Source organism: Carassius gibelio, chromosome A24, assembly GCF_023724105.1.
Source record: "Carassius gibelio isolate Cgi1373 ecotype wild population from Czech Republic chromosome A24, carGib1.2-hapl.c, whole genome shotgun sequence".
In the NCBI taxonomy this organism is placed as follows: domain Eukaryota; kingdom Metazoa; phylum Chordata; class Actinopteri; order Cypriniformes; family Cyprinidae; genus Carassius; species Carassius gibelio.
The window spans coordinates 10,372,437-10,394,069 of record NC_068394.1 but is presented as its reverse complement, the minus strand read 5'-3'; the positions used below and the strand labels follow the sequence as shown (position 1 = coordinate 10,394,069).

Genomic DNA, 21,633 nt, shown 5'->3' with positions numbered 1-21,633 from the left:
TCAGTGCGGTCATTTTTTTTTTCTGCCCTTTTTATCTTTGTAAGGGCAGTCCGTAAAAACAGGACTTTTATTTTGAAACATGCATTAAAGTCAGCTGTGAGAACTTTTGAATGGTTTCTGTTAGATAAGTAGCAGTGGTTCCACATAATACTATTAATAGCCGTCCCGTATGGTTGACATGGTTGATATTAAGACAGTCACGTAAAAGTTACAGGTAAACGAAAATCTGATTAAACCATGGACAGGCAAGATATTGAACATCCATTGTCTGAAATTTGGGAGGTTGAGGCGTGTGTTTTGTGAGTTGTTGCCTAACAACCTCTCTCTCTCTCTCACTCTCTCTCTCCCCCCGTATCATCCTCCTCTGAACAAAGTCTTGCTTCATTTCCATGCCCATTTAGCAGCATATTCACTCTTCGGCATTCTTTCCTGTCTGGAGCTTTTTATAAACTGGTGATTCTGGTTTGGGAGAATATGAATGTCAACATTAGCAACTTTATGGACGAGAGAAGGGCGAACACAGAAGAAGCACCATACATGGAGATGAAAGTAAGCTTAATTTCGAATTAAAATACTGCTGCTTTATGTGTTTGGGCGTTAAAACGTGACCATTTTTATGTCTATGTGTTTATAGTGTTTGTCTTTCTTTCATAGACTAGTTTTGGTAACAAGGAGAACATCAAACCTGCTAACAAAACACAACCTTCACAACTCAAACAGACCAAAGGCAGGATATATTTCAATATTATTCATATAGGAAATATTTGATATTGGGTATTACAGTTTTAAATCAGCTACTCACTCCCCCAACCCATTGCGATTGGAGATTTTCATATTGTTTTCTTATTTCCAGAAGAGAGTTTTGGCCTCAGTTTACCTCTTGGAGAGGAATATGAAAGAAAAAAGCAGAAGTTAAAGCAAGAACTACGTCTTGATTACCGGCGCTTCATGTCTGAGGTACACAATGCTCCTCTAATATAATAAAATATAACTTAATATAATATTTAAAGAAATATTTGAAATATACTGTATAATAATTTGTTAGCACACCTGTTTTTCTTTTGTTTTGTTATTTAAATAGTTTGTGTAGCTCTTTGTTAATTACTTTTTTATATAATAATTGTATTTTTTTATTGTTAATAAAGTGTTCATTTATTTGTTATATTTCTTCCTTAGAAAAAAAATCAAATTATTGCTGATCCACTTTCACGGTCCCACATGCTGTCTCTTCCCATAAAAGAACGGAGATCAGCGAAGGTAAATGTGGTTCTGTTGTCCATTTGTAAATGAAGGCATAATTAAAGCAAATTCCACATTTAATCCCATGACCTGCTTCAGTCCATTCCACAAAGACCGATGCTTACTGTTTGGCAAGCCCTCGGTGACATGAAAAATGATATGCTTACTCTGAGTGGATAAAGTATCTAGTGGAAACCTGTTTATTGCTGAACTGCAGATCTGTTTTGCATACACATTTAAAATTTGAGATTCGCGCAAACACAATGAGGTCTTATACTAGGAATAATGATAATGGTTTATTATTACCATATAATTTTTGTATGTTTTGTTCCGTTTATGTAACAGTTTTGTAATTCTACACAGGAAAAATTGCAGGATGAGAGGAACAAGGAATATAATATGTTTCTCCGAGGGCAAGAGGGAGCACAGAAAATGGGGAAAACTTCAGCTACCACACAGGTTTGAATGCAATATGACCTTCACTTCAACATTGGTAACCTTTACAAATGTCCTTATCAAACCATTTAAACATATTTAAAAGAATAGTTCTCCCAAAAATGAAGATTTGCTGACAATTTACTAACCTTAGGGTCACACAATATGTAGATTTGTTTCTTCATTGGAACAGATTTGGAAAAAATTAGCATTGCATCACTTGCTCACCAATAGATCCTCTGCAGTGAATGGGTGCCATCAGAATGAGAGCCCAAACAGGTGATAAAAACATCACAATAATCCACAGGTGATCAACATGACTCCAGTCCTTAAATGAATATCTTGTGAAGCAAGAAGCTGTGTATTAGTAAGAAACAAATACATCAAGATGTTTTAACTTTAAACTGTCACCTCCAGCTAGTTTTTGGGGGGAACTGTTCTTTTAAAATTCTGTAGACCGGAACTTTGCCTTGAATCCTCAGCATATGTTGATTGTGTTTCTGTCAGGCCCTGGAGAGAGATCGCTTTGGCTCTATTTCTCCAAAGTATGCTCCTGGTTCTCTAGAGGTACAAGCGCAAAGGGCCAGTCAGAGCCTGGAGAACATTGTGTTCTCAAAAAGGGATGTTGCCACTGTGACTGAGCCCTTTTCTGGAGCGCCGGATCGCTGGGGAGGCCCTTACCATGATCGCACCAGTTCTGATGAGGAAATGGAGCTCCTAGGGAAGGAGAGGCATAGAAATGTACAGGAAGACACAGGCAAAACCAGGAGAGGAGGAAAACACAACAACAGCTCTCACAGGTGCATCTTACATGTTCTCTCTGTTGTCGTTTATTCTGGTGGCACTCAGAAGTTGGTGGAAACATAAAAATAATAATGTTCACTTTAGGAACTTCTGTAAAGTATAGGTTTCAATTAGGATTATGAAAGGAATTATGAGTGCATGTCATTCATGCATGTCAAATGATATATATTGATGTCATTCAGCCTCATGCATTATTATAATTTATAATCAAATTTTTTCTTTTTGTGATCTGTTAAAGTGCAATATAATGTATAAATGGAAAGAAGATGGTTTAAGCTGGTTTAAGGGCTAAAATATGTTTTTGCAATGATGCCAAATAGGACACTCGCAGATGGTGTTTTTGTGAGGATGTGAAATTAACAACCTCAACCAAACAGACTATAATCTGCGAAAAATCATCCCCATAGCAACATTGAAATAAAAATGATTTGAACAGTTGAAGAGCCAAATACAGGTGCATCTCAAATTAGAATGTAGTGGAAAAGTTCATTTCAGTTATTCAACCCAAATTGTGAAACTTGTGTATTAAATAAATTCAGTGCACACAGACTGAAGTCGTTTAAGACTTTGGTTCTTTTAATTGTGATGATTTTGGCTCACATTTAACAAAGGCTAAACAGGAGTAAAGACCACGTACTGGTTTTACCAACATAATTAATACCAGTATTATTCAGTGGAACTGTCGTGGAGCAAAGGCAAATTTTGCAGAACTTCAACGACTAGTTATGATTCTCAACCCTTTTGCTTTTTGCCTCCAAGAAACTCATTTGTCACCAGACAGTCCTTTGTCTTTGAAAAAGTTTGTTAGCTTTAATGCATTTGGTCCAAACATACATCGACCTTCTAGTGACTCAACTATATTAGTTCAATTTTAAATCAAGACATGATCAAGTTGTCTTTACTAGGTGTAGAATGGGGCATTCAAGACTTACCCATGGGTTTTATTAATAGGCGAAGTTCCTCCTTTATGTCTTTCATGTAAAGTTCCTTTGACTATCAAGCATATTTTGTTGACTTGTAATTTTTATGATGCTGCTAGAAAACGCTTTTATTCAGAAACATGGAATGGAATAGCATGGAATATTTGAAAATGTACCACCTAAATGTATTTTAGATTTGATATCTTATGTTAAGTTGAAATTTTTTATATAATGTATATCTTATGGATGATACTGAACCTGTCTGCCATGTAAATAGCCATGATGCTAACATGGCGTAAAAAACTTAATAAACAAACAAAAACAACAAAGGCTAAACAAATTAGAATGTGGTGCCAATCAGCTAATCACCTGCAAAGGTTTCCTGAGCCTTCAAAATTGTCTCTCAGTTTGGTTCACTAGGTAGGATATACAATCATGGGTAAGACTGATCTGACAGTTGTCCAGAACACAATCATTGACACCCTTCATAAGGAGCCATAAACATTCATTGCCAAAGAAGCTGGCTGTTCACAGAGTGCTGTATCCAAGCATGTTAACAGAAAGTTGAGTGGAAGGAAAACATGTGGAAGAAAAAGATGTTAGAACCAACTGAGAGAACAGCAGCCTTATGAGGATTATCAAGCAAAATTGTTCAACAATTTGAGTGAACTTCACAAAAAATGGACTGAGGCTGGGGTCAAGGCATCAAGAACCACCACACAACTGGCTACAGTTGTCGTATTTCTCTTGTTAAGCCATTCCTGAACCACAGACACTGTCAGAGGCATCTTACCTGGGCAAAGGAGACGAACTGGGCTGTTGCCCAGTGGTCCAAAGTCCTCTTTTCAGATGAGAGCAAGTTTTAAGTTTCATTCGGGTGTTTTGAGTTGATAAGCTGATTGGCATGTCACCATATTCTAATTTGTTGAGATAGTGAATTGGTGGGTTTTTGTTAAACGTGAGACAAAATCATCACAATTAAAAGAACCAAAGGCTTAAACTACTTCAGTCTGTGTGCATTGAATTTATTTAATACACAGGTTTCACAATTTGAGTTGAATTACTGAAATAAATGAACTTTTCCGCAACATTATAATTTGAGATACACCTGTATAAGCAAATGTAGGGTTGTACAGGCTGTAATCTCTGTTAAATTTGACATCTTTACTTCTAGACACAGTTAATGCAGACAGCTGTCAGGAGAATAGACAGACCCTAAGAGCGCTTCAACTTAAGCACTGATCTGCAGTTAGAGTAACTGGGGTTTGAGCCAGTCTTTCACTGAAAATAAAATGCAGTTAATCAGTTTACTGTCTTTCGAGTCTACCTGTGGTGGAAAAAAATAAATAAAATTGTGTGATTTGTTTTTAGCCTTAGTTTTTACCTTTAAGATTTCATGTCTTTTGTAGGATTTTCAATTAAGTCTACATGAGGGTTTCTAACAATACAGACAGGAAATGCTGATTTTTGTGGATCGGCTGGATTTACTGCGCATTCTATCAGTGGGAGTGTATTGATTGGTGTTGATGAGGAAGCTCAAAGCCTCTGATGGCTCTGCAACCAGGCTCTTTAATTTACTGAATATGTGATGTGTGTGACGTAATAGTTTGGCCGGGGCTGCAGAGATCAGGGTGTGTTAAGTGTAAGACACTGTAAGGAGATTTTTGTTCCTTTGTGTGATTTTTGATGTAGTCTACAAGCACTGATTCCAGCGCAAAGCAGATCTGTCAACGAGCAGAACATGACTGAGTTTTCTACAGGACTTATGATTGGTAAGACAATGCGTGTTGGGTCAAATCAAACTGTATGCAGAATATATATATATATATATATATATATATATATATATAGAAATGTGTGTACTTTCTGACCTGTGAATGGGTTATTTAGGTACTACTGAAGGGAATGAGGCCTCTCAGAGGAGGAAGGAATGTTACAGACTGGAGCTGCTACAGCAAATAGCCGAACAGCAAAAGAACAAAAGGAAGTGAGAAACATCAAGTATTTGAAATGCTGATTGTGGGTATTTGAATTAAAACCTTTAAGGGCTCAAATATTCACTTGACCATCTAAACTCAATTTTACAGGGAGAAGGAGCTAGAGTTGAGAGTGGCTGCAACAGGTGCTGTTGATCCAGAAAAAAAGGTGAAGGTCCTCAGGTTTTGGATCTTTAAAAATTAAAGGGGGGGTGAAATGCTATTTCATGCATACTGAGTTTTTTACACTGTTAAAGAGTTGGATTCCCATGCTAAACATGGACAAAGTTTCAAAAATTAAGTTGTACGTTTGAAGGAGTATTTTTGTTGCCAAAATACCCCTTGCGGTTTGTCACAAGTTTCGGAAAGTTTTTTTCGAGTATGGCTCTGTGTGACGTTAGATGGAGCGGAATTTCCTTATATGGGTCCTGAGGGCACGTTTGCCGGAAGAGCGCGCGCTCCTGTATAGCAGAGCAGAGAGAGGCTGTGCACACACAATCACTGATCACAGCGAGAGCGTCCCGAAAAGTCACGAAAGGAGTGTGTTTTTGGTTGCCAGGGCAAGACAACCCTGCACAGATTACCAAAAAAAAACGCATTAAGGGACCAGTGGATGGAGTTTATTTTTACAGAGCATCAACGGAGTTGTGCAAGTGTTTGTGTTTGTTCCCTGCATTTCGAAAATGCTTGTTTTACAAACAAGGCCCAGTTTGACGACGGATTTGCGTATCGTTTATTTCTTAAGGATGATGCAATCCCAACGAAAAAGGGCCACGATCGTGTGTTGGAACCGCAGGCGGTGAGTAAAACTGCTTAAAATATCTCTGCCTCCTTGTTAGTGCGTCCGAGTTGTTGCTGCTGCTGCTCACGTTCAGTTTCAGCCTCGGGATCTGATTCTGGATCATAAATATACGCTGAATCTGAGTGTTAGCCATGGTTTGTTTTGGATGATGGTTTTTCCCTCACGGTAATGTCACAACTTCCAAACACTCTCAACGCAAAAGCCTACTGGCGCTCGTGATTCTTTAGCTCTGCCCACACGTCACGCCTCCAGCCGGTCGTGTTTATCTTTCTCTTATGAATATAATAAAACTAAAGACTTTTTGGAGTTATGAAGGATGCAGTACTACTCTATAGGTACTCAAGATTAACAGGATATTGAGTGAAAACGAGCGTTTCACCCCCCCTTTAAATGTTTTATATTTAGATTTTATATTGTTTCTATATACATTTTTAAAGAATAAGAATTCTTTTTTTTTAAATTACTAAGCATCATATAATCAGTAAGTTGAATTATATAATTATGTATATTAATAAGTGTGTATGTGTGTGTGTACCCCAATTCTACACGCACACAATTTAAGATTTGAAATAACTAGGAGCGTGTATCTTATTTTTAGGACCATTAAGATCTGCATAATGACATTTTCATGGCAATTAAAATAAAATAATAAGAATATTTTGCACAAATGTGCTTCATTTTCTTGTGGTCAACAAGATTTCTGTCCATAATGAAATAGGATAAAAAATAAAACAAAAGTAGTTCATTGGGGAAGTCGTGGCCTAATGGTTAGAGGGTTGGACTCACAATCGAAGGGTTGTGGGTTCTAGTCTCGGGCCGGACGGAATTGTGGGTGGGGGGAGTGCATGAACAGCTCTCTCTCCACCTTCAATACCACGACTTAGGTGCCCTTGAGCAAGGCATCGAACCCCCAACTGCAAATGGCTGCCCACTGCTCCGGGTGTGTGCTCACAGTGTGTGTGTGTGTGTGTGTGTTCACTGCTCTGTGTGTGTGCATTTCGGATGGGTTAAATGCAGAGCACAAATTCTGAGTATGGGTCACCATACTTGGCTGAATGTCACTTCACTAAACATGCACTACGTTCTAAATTGGTGATTATTAGTAAATAACGACTTGAATTTTGGCCTGTACGTCACACAAAGCAATTGTATGTCTTTAGAAGACTTGTAATATACCGTGCAAGAAGATGTTTTTGTTCCCCTCGCACTTTGGAACAAAATTTGAGATTGACCCGATAGACTGGACTTTGACATACATTTTCACTGCAGTCATAGCTGTGCAACACCTGCTGTGCTCCTATTGACAGCCATCTTCCCTTGTTTCTCACAGCCAGATCGAATCAAACAAATTGGTGCCGTGACCCGGGAACATGAGGGCAGGAGAATGGAAGTACTCTACCGCACAGGGCTGGGTCTGGAGGAGCTCAGGGCTGACTCTGCCAGGCGGCTTAGAGAACAGAGACCTCCACAAGCACCAAAGGAGACAGCACCCCCTGAGAGACCTCGTGTTGCGTTCCAGTCACCATCTATAGTCCACAGCTCTGTCTTAAGCCGGCTGGCTTATACATCAGGCCTTGGTCTGGAGGCTGGAACAGGGTTTGGGGACAAGGACACCAGCTTTGTTACTGAAGACAATCACAGAAGTCTCTCAAGAACCCTGGGGGAGATAGTTGCCCCAAGGTTTGTATAAGATTTTGTGTTACGTTCTTAGATTTTGCACTGAAATAACAAAACATTAACTTTTTAATTATATGCCCTAATAAAACAATAGACAGGAATTTATACATGTTTAATGAAATATGTTGGTTCTATGATATCAGAATTACAGGTGTGCGTCCTCCATTGGGTCCCTCTGTCACTGACTCCTATCAAACTCCTTATGATAATGCGTATTACTATTATGGAGCTAGAAATCCTCTAGACCCCAATCTGGCCTTCTGTAAGTAGCATCAAATTCTGATTAAACTAAATACATCTGCTCTAATGTATGACATAATCTGTACCATTTATTGGTATTTTGTGTTGTTGGTCAGTATGAGTAGTGTTATGTTGCAATATGACATTTGTTTCTGCAGTAGTTGCGTTATAGTTTGAGTCCCTGGCTATTTTATGATGAATGTAGCTGTGGACTGCATGTTTAATGTGAATTTTTTTTTTTTTTTTTTTTTTTGTGTTGGATGGACCAGCAGTGGGTCAGCAGGCACACATCCTTCCAGAAGCACAGTGGCCCATTCCACAGGCTCCATCTGGAGGCCTCACGCAGTAAGCACATGTGTTCACACAAAAGCCCAATTATTTAGCTTTAGAATTTAGTCTGTCACATGACAGGGATTTTACAATGTGTTCGCAAGTGGCTTCTTCAGTCAGAGTCAGAGCTGTCATTTAGCTGCACCTCATTTAAAACAACACGTATTGAAATGACGATATGTATTGTATACTGAGGTAACAGTAGGGGGCACATTTATTCAGATACAACAGAATAACATAATGCTCATCTCTGTCTCTCTATAGAGCTATCAGCCATGCTGGAGTTGTTCCTTCAGGACTAGCGTTCGTTCCTCCTGAGAGACTGCAGCAGGTCAAGGAAAGTGCTGTTAGCTATCAGGAAGCTCTGAAGCAGCAGGTGCTCTCACAGTGATTTATGAGATGAGATTATTTCATTATCATGCCATAGAAAGGGTGCAAATAATTTGAATTGAATTTATGCAAAGGTGCAGTAACAGGATAACACAGCACAACATACCAAAAATGTATTAATTAAAAAAAATTAATTAACGGTTTTATTACTACAATGAATTGAATATTAATTACAGATTATGTCAGAATTATGACATCAAACAACCCTCAGGCATCAAACCAAATCATGAAGTCATTTAAGGAGTGATGATACGGATACATTTATTAAAACGAGTTACTTTTCAAGATAATATTAATTACAATTAAATAATTTAATTAAATGATGTTAGATGAAAGTTCATTGAGTGAACACTACTGTTCAAATGTTTCGATTTGGTAAGGTGTTTTTGAAAGAAGGAGATTTATGCTCACCAATGCTGTATTTATTCATCCAGAAATACAGCAAAGACCAGACAGTAATATTGTGAAATATTGTTATTACAATGTAAATATATTTATAAAATAAAATACAAATCTTTTTTAAAGTCTTTTTTTTTTTTTTCAGCAGCCATTTCTCCAGTCAGAAACCATTTTAAACTATACAGGAACCATTTCTTTTTATTGCCAATGATGTTAATATTTTGGTCACACTTAAATTCAGGTTATTAACAAACCATTAATTACGACCTCAGTAAAATCCTAATTTTCTACTACTAAATAGTTAGTAATATAGTTGTTAAGTTTAGGTATTGGGTAGGATAATAGGGATGTACAATGTCATGCAGAATAAATGCTTTATAAGTACTAATAAACTACCAATATGTTAATTAAAAGCATGCTAATAAGCAGCTGGTTAATAATGAGAATAAGTCACTACTATACTAGTGTTACCAATATTTTTTTGTTGATACCTTTTTTTTTTTTTTTTACAAATCTTTGAATAGAAAGTTCAACATAACAGCATTTATTTGTGTACTTTTAAGGTCAGATTACAACATGTTGAGTAGTACTACTTTGATTTTGATGTCCCATTCTTACAATATCTGACTTTTCAGGCAGGCAGCAAAAATCCTTTTTCATCTATTCAGTAATTTGTAGATTGAACAGCAAAAATAAATACAATTTGATTTGTGGAAATGTCAAATATGATTTAAACTTGTTTGTTTTTTTTATTCGGGATATGAACAACAAATCAGACAATGTGCAGTGTGAACAAAGCCTAATTGTCTAAATTGCGGTGCACAGATTCAAGAACGACAGCAAAGACGGCATCGCGAGAAGGTGGAAAATGAGCTGTATGATGCTAAACTAGAGGCTGAGATGAAGGCCTACGAGCCCTGGGGGAGAGCAGGAGGAGGAGCCCCTCTTAGGGATGATCATGGAAACCTCATCAGTACGTATACAGAGTTCACACTCCACTCAGTCAACTCCCTATCCACAGTCAGCTGCAGTTTAATGAGGCTTCCATTAGTGCCATCAGCAAATTGTGGGTTGTTAGTGGGAGAATTGCATGCAAAATAAAAAACATCTGCAAGACATTAATCAATTAAAAATAATACATTATAATGCATTGGCCCTGATTAAGTTATTGTATACTTGGCAGAGATATTTATATTTATCAGTGTTTCTATGGTCATGGAAATCATGAAAATGAAGAAAAAAGGTCAAGAAATAATCATGGCAATTCGGATAGTGAATGTGAGATTTCTTTTTCTGGTCTTACTCGGTTTAGAAATAATTCCGCATCTAGAATCTAAAGTCTTTATGAGTGTTCACTCAGTAATCATGACTAGAAAAATCACTGAAAAGTCTTAATGCTCATTGGAGATGCTTATGCAGATACAAGGAGTGTGTAAAATTATGAGCACAACTTGTTTTTAACTTATATAATACTTAAAAATACTGCAGTTCAAAAGTTTGGGGTTATTTTATATATATATAAAATTTATTTATTTATATATATATTAATTTATTTATATATATAATTTTTTTTTTCAATGTAATTTAGTAATTTGATGGCAAACCTGAATTTTCTCCAGCTATTATTTCAGTCTTCAGTGTCACATAGTCTTTCAGAAATGTTTGTAATAAACCGATTTAGTGCTCAAGAAACATTTCTTATTATTATCAATGTTGAAAAGTGTGAGAAGTTGTGCTGCTTAACAGTTTTGTGAAAACCATTTTTTTTTTCGAGACTCTCAAGAATATATTTACCTCTTTACAGTCCCTTTTGATCAATTGAATGCGTCTTTGTAGCATAAAAGTATTAATGTCTTTCCAAAAAAAATAAATAATAATAATAATTCTTACTGACCCTGAACTGTACTGTAAATCACAATCTTTGCACTTATAGTTGCTCAGTGGTGTCAGTTAAATTAATAGATTTTGGATTGAGAACAGAAAATGTATATCATTCATTATCATCAGACTGATACTGAAAATGAATGGTATAAATAGTCATGTTTTTGTGTTTCCAGGTGATTTGAAACAAATGCATAAAACAAACGTGGAAGCTTATGATTCCGGAGGCAGATTAGCAAGGATTCCAGAGGCTTCTAGAACAGGTGACAGAAAATGTACCTCATGCATCAAGTACCATGGCCACAGAATTACAATTTGACTCACAAAAAGTATGTAACTAGAGTGGAATTTAAATGAATTTAATTTCTAAATGGCTGCAATAATATGCACTTACAGCAGGTTATTAGCTGGTGGTCCATGATGGTATACTGTATATAAAATGTATATTTTAAAAGGAATATACATTTAGCTAAATTTATATTTTAGAAATGACAAAAAAAAAAATATATATATATATATATATATATATATATATATATATATATATATATATATATATATATATATATATATATATATTATTATTATTATTATTATTATTATTATTATTATTATTATTATTATTATTATATTTTTTTTTTTTTTTTTTTTTTTTTTTTTTTTTTTTTTAGAAAAAATTAACCCTTTGACTTTGATTGTGGATACTATCAAACCTTTTAGAAGCTACAAATAAAAGACCTTTACATCCATCCATTCAAATCTTTTCTGCCCCCTGTAGAACCTGCAGGTTTTCATTCTTCCCAGCCGCCTGTGCAAGTGAGAGGTAACCTTTTCAATGAACTGCCCACCCCACAGCAGCGCCACGATCAGGAAAAGTACAAGGATTGCTTGAAACGACAGGTACGGACATTCAGTCAGCTTTGGATTCAGCTGTCTCTGCTTTCGGCCTGCTGTCTCACTTTGTCATCATCTCTGGGATAAACAGATCGAGGAAAAGAAGAGAAAGGAGGCAGAAGAGAGGGAACGGCACAGGCTCGAGGAAGAGAAAGAAGAGAGGCGGCTGGCCGAACAGCGAGCTCGGATCCAAAGAGAGTATGAGGAAGAGCAGGAGAGGAAGCGTCAGAAAGAGAAAGAGGTTCTTATTTCACAGTTATAACATGTGAATTAAAGAAATGGCCTAGCGAGAGGACAATGGATTCACTTTGAAGCACTGCTCTTGACCCAAACTTTTGAACTTATCCTCTAAAGGCCTAACCAAGTGTGACACAAAAAACAGCAAACGATAAAAACTTTCCCCTTTTTATAATCCCTAACAAACAGCTACATTCGTAATGGTGTCATAATACTGTACCAGCAGTTATATCAATTTCACAGCCAATAAAGGTTTATATCTAATGTCAGTGAAGCACACACATCTCATGGTCAAACAAGTAATTTTCTGGCTTTCTGTTAGTGGAACTTGAATCCGATGTGAAATCTGTATGAGTAAATTCTATCGGCATCATGTGAAATTCCAATTTTCTATTGAAATGGCGTAGATTCCTATAGAAATTAATGGAAAAATGACAGGAAAATTAGATGAACAATGAAACGGTGCAAGTTAAAAGACAAGGTACAGAACCACAGGATGTGCTCTCTTTCTTTCACCTATTTTATAGCAAATGGCCAAAAATGAGGAGTTGATTAGACACGCCGAAGAGCGCCGTAAAGAGGCTGAGAAAATGAGGAAAGAAGCGGAGGAGAAGGAGAACGAAGCCCTGAGAAAGAGGCAGGAGAGAGAGAAACAGACACATCTGGAGGAGGTGAAGAGTGCACATTATCAAGTCATATGCACAAACAATTTGCTGACACATTATTCTCAAACAGCAAAAGGTCCACAGGGCACCGTCACCACCCCTACCAGCTTTGCAGAAGAAACCACGTCAACAGACGCCCAGTCCTCCATCGATGGAGAGCCACCGCTCTTCTGCTACTCTGTCTGTGAGTGACACATATGCACAACTACTTTTAATAACAAAAATCAAGCCCTGCAATGGAAAAATGTCCCCAAAGTTGAAGAAACACCCAGATAGGGTCCACACTCGAGTTTATTCTGGACAACAACCTCAAACTTAAACGGGAACATCTAAGTGAATAACATGTAGTGCTAGTTATTACAGTTTTTTTTTCCAACAGATCCGATCGAAGTCAGCACCACATTCTCCCCCAGTGCCTGCCCGCAGGAACGAGATCAGGGCCACAGGTAACATACTGTATATAACATCCTGTCACCACCGCCAGGGCTGTAAAGGACCGTATCCCTGAATTGTATTCTGACTTTGGGTTTTAGAAGAAAACCGTACGGTGATCAGGGAGTTATCGGCCTTGCGTAGGCAGCTGCGGAGTGAACAGAGACGTCTGGAGGGAGAATTGATGCAGTCTAACAGAAATGTTCACACCCCGCCTGTTCGTAGCAGGTAGCAAACCTCCTGCAGACACACATTTAGAACACGTGTGTTTTGTTAGAACCTATAATGAAGTCTCTTTCCCCCACAACAACCCTAAATGAATGTTCTCATGAATAATGGTTGCGGAATTGTGTATTTGACCATCGTCTTTATTTATTTGGCAAGTAGCCATGTAATATGGGATGATGTACAGTCAACAGGTAATGCTTTGTGTTTTACGCTCTTGATCATCCTGACAAGGTTTATTTTGTCCCTCTGATGCATTGAACAGGTCAAAACAGCACCTCCCGGAGGATGTTTTTGAAGTGGCGAGACTACGCAAACAAGTCCCCATCGAGAGGCCGGCTTCCCACACTGCAGCGGTCGACATGCAGAACCTGCAGGAGTTTAAACGTCTGAAGTACAGAGGTGAATGTGACAGAATCTCCTGACTTTTGCTTGAAAAACCTCTCTAGAGCTCTTCAATAGGTCTGTAATTTCACTCTCTTAAAGACTCGTCACAGCGGTGATGGCTCCCAAAATCCCATTTACCAGCCTTTATTAAGTTCACATATCCACCAATAGCCACGCTCATTTCCTGTTACTCACACTCTGATCCTTTGTTAGCTTCTGTGTAACATCAAAAAACTACTATCTGCTCTTCAACTACCTGTAAAAGTCACACATTACCACACTGGCTAAATGAGTTTAGCAAACATGCTACATGCCAAAATGGCTGCCGAGTGGAATGACTTGCCATAAAAGGATTGTGGGTTTTAGAGTCGAACTCTATTTTGCCTGATCCAGATTGCTGACTGGATGGATGGATAGGTGGATGGAGAAAGTTAATAAAATAAAGCAATAAGGTTTATTGCTTTTATAAAACTGATGTTCCATTCACGCAGTAAGGTTTCACAGAATAAAACCGAGTACCGAAGTATTATGATGTAGATAAAGTATTCTTCCACCAAACAATGTAGTTCCTCAGAAATGGTTGTGGTTCCAACAGAGTGGTTGCAGAGCAACACACAGACGTAAACAAAGGTGTATGTTTGTAGAATAATTAACAGCTTCGAACGAGGCTCAACCAATCAGAATCAAGGACCGGAACTATCTGTTTTATAAAGTAGCTTTTTGTCATCAAAGTTATTACTGTCAACTGCAAATAATTGTTTACTGTACATGAAATGTAAGAAGCTGAAAATGAAGAAATATTCGAGATTTCTTTTTTTACCAAATAAAACTTATAGCATAGTAAAAAAAAAAAAAGAAATGTAAAGTTGAAGCACAAAAATTACGAAACTAAAATGGATATTGACACATAGAAAAAAAAACCATTTTTATGAAAATATAAAAGCTAATTAAAAATGAATGCTAATTTAAAATGTGAATAAATTCTGTTATTGTATATAAATAATACTAAAAATACAGTCTGTGATAGACATTTTGCAGGGTTTGTAGGAGCAGACGCTAATGGAGAAGCTAAAGATTAAACCGAAGATTATCTATATGAAGCTTAACGTTTTTGAGGCTTTTAATCAATCACAGTTGCATCCACAGAGCAAAAACCTGGATGTGGCTGAGTGAAACTGATGCTAATATAGTATCAAATGCTAATGTGTTTTCCTAGAGGAATGTCTGTTGCTGTAATGTCGTTTATGAACATCTTTAACCTTCTCCTCTGCTCAGGAGATGGATTCACCAGCTCTTCCTCTCCATCTGTCCACCTCATGGGGTGAACGGTCATATCAGTCATCAAACCCCCCAGCAGGAGAGAAATGAGTAGCCTCTCTGTGAACCGTGACTCAGCGCTCGGCTCCATGCCCTTTGTCATGCTCTGATTCTCTCTCTGCATTGCTGTGCCAACTGGTTTGGCCATATCAGAGCTGCTGTTCTCCTCTCATTTGTGATGGACAACACTTTGCTCTATGTGTCAGTGTTTTCTGTGATTGGATAATGTTTGTACATGTTCTGCTCTATCTCTATTCAACAATCCCTGCATTATCTGTTGTCCTAGAGGAGAGGATGACTCTTATCTGTGTGTGTTTGTGTTATCAGATGGTGCATCTCGTGAGGAGGTGCGGCAGACGTACCCTGACCCCCCCAGTGACGATCACAGTCTAGATATCCAGCAACAGGCTCTGTTACGCCAACAGCAGCGAACCATCAACAGCCTGAGGAGGGGCAGAGCTGCTGGTCAGTCTGTTATTGAGGATGTTATTTGTGATTTATGTGACATTTTTGTCATGATACGTTTTGGTTAGTACAATTTATTAAAATAGATTAATGCTTTTATTTAGCGAGGATTCTAAATCATAAAATGATCATTGAATCAGAATCCTAAAAAAGTGCATCATGATTTCCAAAAGCATATTAAGCAGCACAACTGTTTTCAGCGTTGATATTCAAAAGAAGAAATGTTTCTCGAGCACCAAATCAGCATATTAGAATTATTTCTGAAGACTGCAGTAATGGTTGCTGAAAATTAAGCTTTGCCGTCACATTATAATATTAAAATAGAAAACGGATATTTACAATTGTAATATGTTCACAATATCACTATTGTACTGTAGTTTTTGATCAAATAAATGCCACCTTTGTGACCCCATTCACACTAAAAATGACAACTGTAATGATAACAGTAGTTTTACTATAATGATAATGCCAAAGAAAAACGATGTTGTTGGTATCGCTTTCAAAACATGTTTTTTTTTTTTTTTCAGCTGATGAAAGATCAAAACATTGACAGCCAATCAGAATCCATGCTGCTTTAAAGATCTCAAGCATTTTAAAGTGATACTCCATCTCAAAATGAAAATTTTATCATTAATTCTTGTGACTGTCCCATAGACTGCCAAGTAAGTTACACTGTCAAGGTCCAGAAAAGTATGAAAAGCATCGTCAGAATGTCGGCCTTGCCACAAGGATTACGCTGTTTCTATGTGTATTTATGCTTTGATTTGAAAGAAAAGTGATGTGGAGAGACACAGAGGAGACTGTTGACAAAGGAATTGTTGAATTGTCATTATTTTTGTTTTCTTTTCTTACAAAAAGTATTACTGTTACTTCAACAACTGATGGCAGATGGACTATTCTGACGACGTCTTTTAGATTTTTCCGTACCTTGACAGTGTTGGCAGTCTATGGGACAGTCACAAGCCTCCCAAATTTCATCCAAAATATCTTAAACTGTGTTCCAAAGATGACCAAAGCTTTAACAGGTTTGGAACGAGATGGAGGTAAGTGATTAATAACAACAATTTCATTCTGGGGTGGAGTATCCCTTTAAAGTGCCAGAGAATATAACAGCAATGCGCACTTATAATAAACAGAACAATACCGTCCATTTACGTGGATGGTAATATAGATAATGTTGTCTTTTTATAGTTGTTCCTGGGCTGAATAGGCCTTAAGAAAAAAAACCTTTTGAATGTTACTATATTAATAAAAAATAAACTGCAGACTCATACAGTACCTGTATTTCCTGAGCAGATTACTTTGACGTGGTGTCTTCAGGGCAGCGGCATCATGAGCAAGTGAGTAGTTTACGCACCACAAAAAAAATTTCAACTGTTTTTCTGTGACCCATTTTGTGAGCCCTTATAGGGGTATCTGCACTCTATTAGCGCTGTCTGATGATTCAGGTTATTGACTTGACGTCTTTATTGGTGTTGATCCCCCCCAGAGGCTGAATTCTGCACAGGATCCAGGGAGACACTTGCTGTTAGACTCAGAGAGCGCCTTTATTAGTAAGTTTCCATAAAAAATGAAGAACGGAGGGATGCGTTTTCCTCACAAATGTATGCCAGCAGTGCTTTTTCACTACATTTAGATTACACCCACCAGTATACATACTTAAAGAATAAAAATGTATAAATAAAAATGGTAATTTACTCAAACTCATATGGTTCCAAACCTGTATGATGTTTTCTTTTGTGGAATTTGAATATTTTTTTTTTAGAAATGCCTTTTATTTGGTTACTTTTTTAGAAATAACCAAAGCATTCTTCAAAATCTCTTGCTAAAAAGAAGAAAATTAAATCATACAGCTTTGGAATGACATAAGGATGCGTATTTTAATTTTTGGGTGGACTATCATAATGATAACCTATGCCATGAAGTGTTTTGCTGTACTGGTGAAAGCCAAACTTATTGTGATATTTAGTTCTGTAGTTCATCTTTAATTTGGCAATATAATGTGATATCTAATTTAAAAGACATTTCATGGGTAGCATTAGAGTTGATGCTTATCGTTTAATATAATTTAGAAACCATATTCGTCTATGGGAAGTTTTTACAAGTATAGGAGTGTGTGTGTCAGCATGAGCAGCAGACAATGCGTGACAACACCGTCAGACAGCTGCTGTCACTGCCACCAGAGACGGACGACAGCTAGTGTGACCACTATGAATACCAGACAGAAGAGAGATTGACTCTGGGGTGAGGATAATGCCTGTCCTCAGCGGCACCCCAGAGAGATCAACAGTCACCTTGTAAATGAGGTCCCAAAACGGTCTCAGTCTCATCCATTAAATGCCATTTCATTTGCTCAGTTTCAGTTACCAAGCTTTGATTGCTTGACTCGTGCATGATGAACGAGAGAGAGAGAGAGAGGAGGGACTGAAGAGCCTGCTGTTTCTGAACATTTGTCAGCTGTAAATAACCAATCAGTTGTTTCTACTCAGACCCCAGTGGCGATTTGTTCCTTCTACAATCCCGGCGTGACCAGAGAGCGAGACCAGCAGTTAGGAAGACAGACATGTCGAAAGTAAGAGTTCCCAGTGACTACAACCTCACTTGACCAAGGCCAAGTCATTAGCTCTGTTCTGAAACCAAGCTGCCTTGCTGACTACTTCCTTCATGGGCCGGTGCCATTCGTGCAGAACGTGGGGCAGTAGAATGGGGAAGTCATGCTTTTGTTAAGTTAAATGTTACAATGTTGTGTGAGATTCTGCTAAAGATATGTGATGCGAATGCAACTGTCAAACATGTCCATTTAGCAGTACAGTGGAACCTCGTAATTGACTGATTTGGAACGCTTTACATGGGTAACAACTCCAATTGTTGCCGTCCATTATGGATTAAATGCATCCTGCCTTAGAATTTGGTCAAAACAAGGTATCTTTAAAGCCTGCTTACTATTTAGAAGCCATTGTGTTGGGATTTGGAACTAGAATGTGAGCTAGAATGTGCATGGAATGACTGACTAGTGCTGAATCGCTGTGCTTTTGTTTTGTCGGCAGGATGTGGTAAAGAGGTACGCTCGACCTGACAGCAGTCCTGACAGTCGGTCTCTGCACTCGCTAACTGGCACAGAAATCGAGTGGCTGAGGGAGCGCACAAAGAACAAGATGACATCGCTGAACAACATGAGAGAACATGATTGGAGATCAGGTCAGGAGCTCTGAATCTGAAAGGAGATCACCTAGGATTGGTTAGTCTTGTGCATACAGACTACATTTGACTACTGCCGTTAAGTCTGGTCAACACTCCAGCTTAATCTGGTGCAACCTGACAGGAAGAGACCAACATGTGAAACCTAAAGTATACATTAGTAGGGTGACCATAGATGCTCCTTTTCCCCAGGACACGTCCTGGCCAGGATTTCTATATTGCCAAAATTATCCAGGTTTTGGCTTTTTTTCATACTTGCTGAAGGTAATGATCGAAAAGTAGTTTGACCAATAACATGCAGGCATTGTACATAATTGACCAATCGTGGCACGTGAGGAGGAGGGATCTACAGAGAAGGTCAAAGCAATGCAAATGCATGAACATATTAGGTGTTCGACTCGAAGCAATGCTGCGCAGATCGATCGGTGTATGACATCAAAGTTTTGTTTGAATAGAAGTTTGAATATGTTTACCAGTCAGAGCAAACTTTTCTTTTGAACTCCGTTTTGGTCTGATCGAAATCGAATCTTTGTTCAAAATGACATCACACCAGTTCATTCTTCAATTTTGCTTTAAGTATATTGGGGGCTTTTAGCATATGCATGCAGCAGAAAGCATAGCCTTTCAAAGTTTGCTCCATTTAACTGAATGACTAAACACATATGCACTAGAAAGATTTAAATTTGTCCAGTGTCTGCGCTATTTCTCTCCGGAAGTTATGGTTGATAAAATTGTCTTTGTACTCTTTTAAACTAGAGTTGTGGGTGTCTCTTAACCCCCTCACACAAGTGTTTTGTCTATTGTTATCACTGATCAATTTCTATTTTGATTGCAATGTCCACAGCCAATGCTGCCACCTTATGGACAAAGTAAATCGTTTTTAAAAAATCAAGGCGTATATGTGACCTGAGGGTACAGAGTATGCAAGGTTAGCAAGTAGCAACATTGGGCTGCACACATACAGTACTACTATGCTGATGTTGACATTTATGGCATGTGCACCATATGCATTTACATTTAGCAGATGCTTTTATCCAAAGCGATAATCTGCCAAATTAAGAATACTTTGGGCTTAACACGACCAACTGCAGCTTGCTGTTTTGCCTATTTTTAAAGGGGTCGATATGTCTAGAATATGAAGTACAAAGATCAAAACATTTAAATTGTGATATCTTGTTTTAGCTACTCTCTACAGCTCTTCTTAATAAGTTGGCGCTATGCTAAGCTGTTAGCTTGCTAAACACAAAGCCATGAATGTAACTCGAAGCACTGATGTATGTATCTTTTGGGCTATCTAGGAGAAGTGTCAACGGAGGAAGGGGAGGAGCTATGGCCACAGACTTCTCCTTCAACCGACCGCTGCATGTCCATTGACACCATTGCCACAGACCTCTGGTTACGTCCTAGCTCCTCAGAAACACTGAAGAGATTCATGGGCAGTCGCAGGCCATCCAGCCGAAACCACATAGGCCAGGATTGGGAAGGACCGTCCACTTACCATGGTTAAATCTCATTAAAAACATCACAGTTTTGCTATTTAGTTTGTATGTTCAGTACATACAAACTTGTACACTTGAGGCCAAAGATGAACATTAACGATTTAGAAGTCCCGTTTCTTCGTTCCTGTCTTACTTTCAATTGATGTGAATGAAATATTGCATTTACTTCCTGTAGCATTAAGAATGTCTGGGAGAAATTGACTATGATGCTTCACACTGTGACTGTATGAATGTGTAAACTGCAGGAATTCTGCTTGTTTGTCAGGTGAGCGATATGGACTTCCAATGTTGTAATGTGTAATTTGATTTTCATTTTTAATTATTTTTTTGACATTAATTTTAAGTAGAAATATGAGCTTATGCAAGCATAAGCTTACAGTCTAACTGAAAACATAAGCTAATGTAATAAGCATGTAAGGTAATGTGTATGGACTCTTTAATAAATATTTTATTTGTACGTGATCTATCGACCTTATTTTTCCCGTAAGAGTGGGCCTGGCCATTTGTAATAAAAAAAAAATATATATTTTAATGTCTGGCTTCCAGTGTAATCCACATCCAGCTATTTTTAGTTATATGAAACCGCTCATTTTGCTGCTTATCACAAACTGGTGAGTCCTGCCATATTTTTTTAGTGTATTATCTAAATGAAGAACTCACTGCTTTGTAGCACAAGCAGTTTTACCATTTACTGCAATCTTCTATCTCTCTACAGCGGCAGCAGCTAATGAACTGGAAGTCTCACACATTCACAGAAAACGGCTGGCTTTTGTGTTGAAAAAATAAACCTCATTGAAATTTGATGTTTGTCTGTGCTCCATCGTCCTTTTTTTAAATTTTTTTTAGAGCTCAGGTCTTGGAGAAACACCATTGTAAGCAAAAAGCCACAATGCTTTAACAGTGTTTCAATTGATATATATATATATATATATATATATATGTATATATATATATATATTTGACACTACAGTTTAAAAAGGTAAGTTTTTTTTTTTTTTTACTAGAGTAGTTTAATATGCTCACCAAGCTTGCATTTATTTTATTAAAATACAGAAAAAAATTTTTTTTTACAATTTCAAATAACTTTTTTTTTGTTGTAATATATTTTAAAATGTAATTTATTCCTCAGCAAAGATGAATTTTCAGTCTTCAGATTTTTTTTTTCAACTTTGAAAAGAATTTGTTGATGATTATAAAAAGTTCAGAAGAACAGTTTGCTTG

General features: G+C 37.5%; 1 protein-coding gene across 3 annotated transcripts; it reads left to right on the top strand.

Moving 5' to 3' along the window:
- Nucleotides 1-65: 65 nt before the first annotated feature.
- LOC127945879 (centrosome and spindle pole associated protein 1) lies at nucleotides 66-20,874 on the top strand. Of its 3 annotated transcripts, none has more exons than XM_052541966.1 (29): nucleotides 66-214; nucleotides 375-549; nucleotides 655-727; nucleotides 854-957; nucleotides 1,177-1,257; nucleotides 1,603-1,698; nucleotides 2,182-2,474; nucleotides 5,091-5,170; nucleotides 5,289-5,385; nucleotides 5,486-5,543; nucleotides 7,507-7,856; nucleotides 7,997-8,115; nucleotides 8,366-8,438; nucleotides 8,688-8,799; nucleotides 10,038-10,185; nucleotides 11,270-11,356; nucleotides 11,872-11,993; nucleotides 12,079-12,228; nucleotides 12,752-12,895; nucleotides 12,960-13,073; nucleotides 13,269-13,335; nucleotides 13,423-13,549; nucleotides 13,812-13,948; nucleotides 15,578-15,715; nucleotides 17,012-17,055; nucleotides 17,205-17,268; nucleotides 18,205-18,287; nucleotides 18,763-18,913; nucleotides 20,212-20,874. In XM_052541966.1, exons 2-29 carry the CDS (start codon nucleotides 475-477, stop codon nucleotides 20,418-20,420), a joined length of 3,396 nt encoding a protein of 1,131 aa, XP_052397926.1. In that variant the 5' UTR covers nucleotides 66-214; nucleotides 375-474; the 3' UTR covers nucleotides 20,421-20,874. The 3 variants fall into 3 exon arrangements, with proteins under 3 accessions (XP_052397926.1, XP_052397925.1, XP_052397928.1); XM_052541965.1 differs by having other exon boundaries at nucleotides 8,363-8,438; XM_052541968.1 differs by lacking the exons at nucleotides 18,205-18,287; nucleotides 18,763-18,913; nucleotides 20,212-20,874 and adding an exon at nucleotides 17,841-18,146 and having other exon boundaries at nucleotides 8,363-8,438.
- The last annotated feature ends 759 nt before the right edge of the window (nucleotides 20,875-21,633 follow it).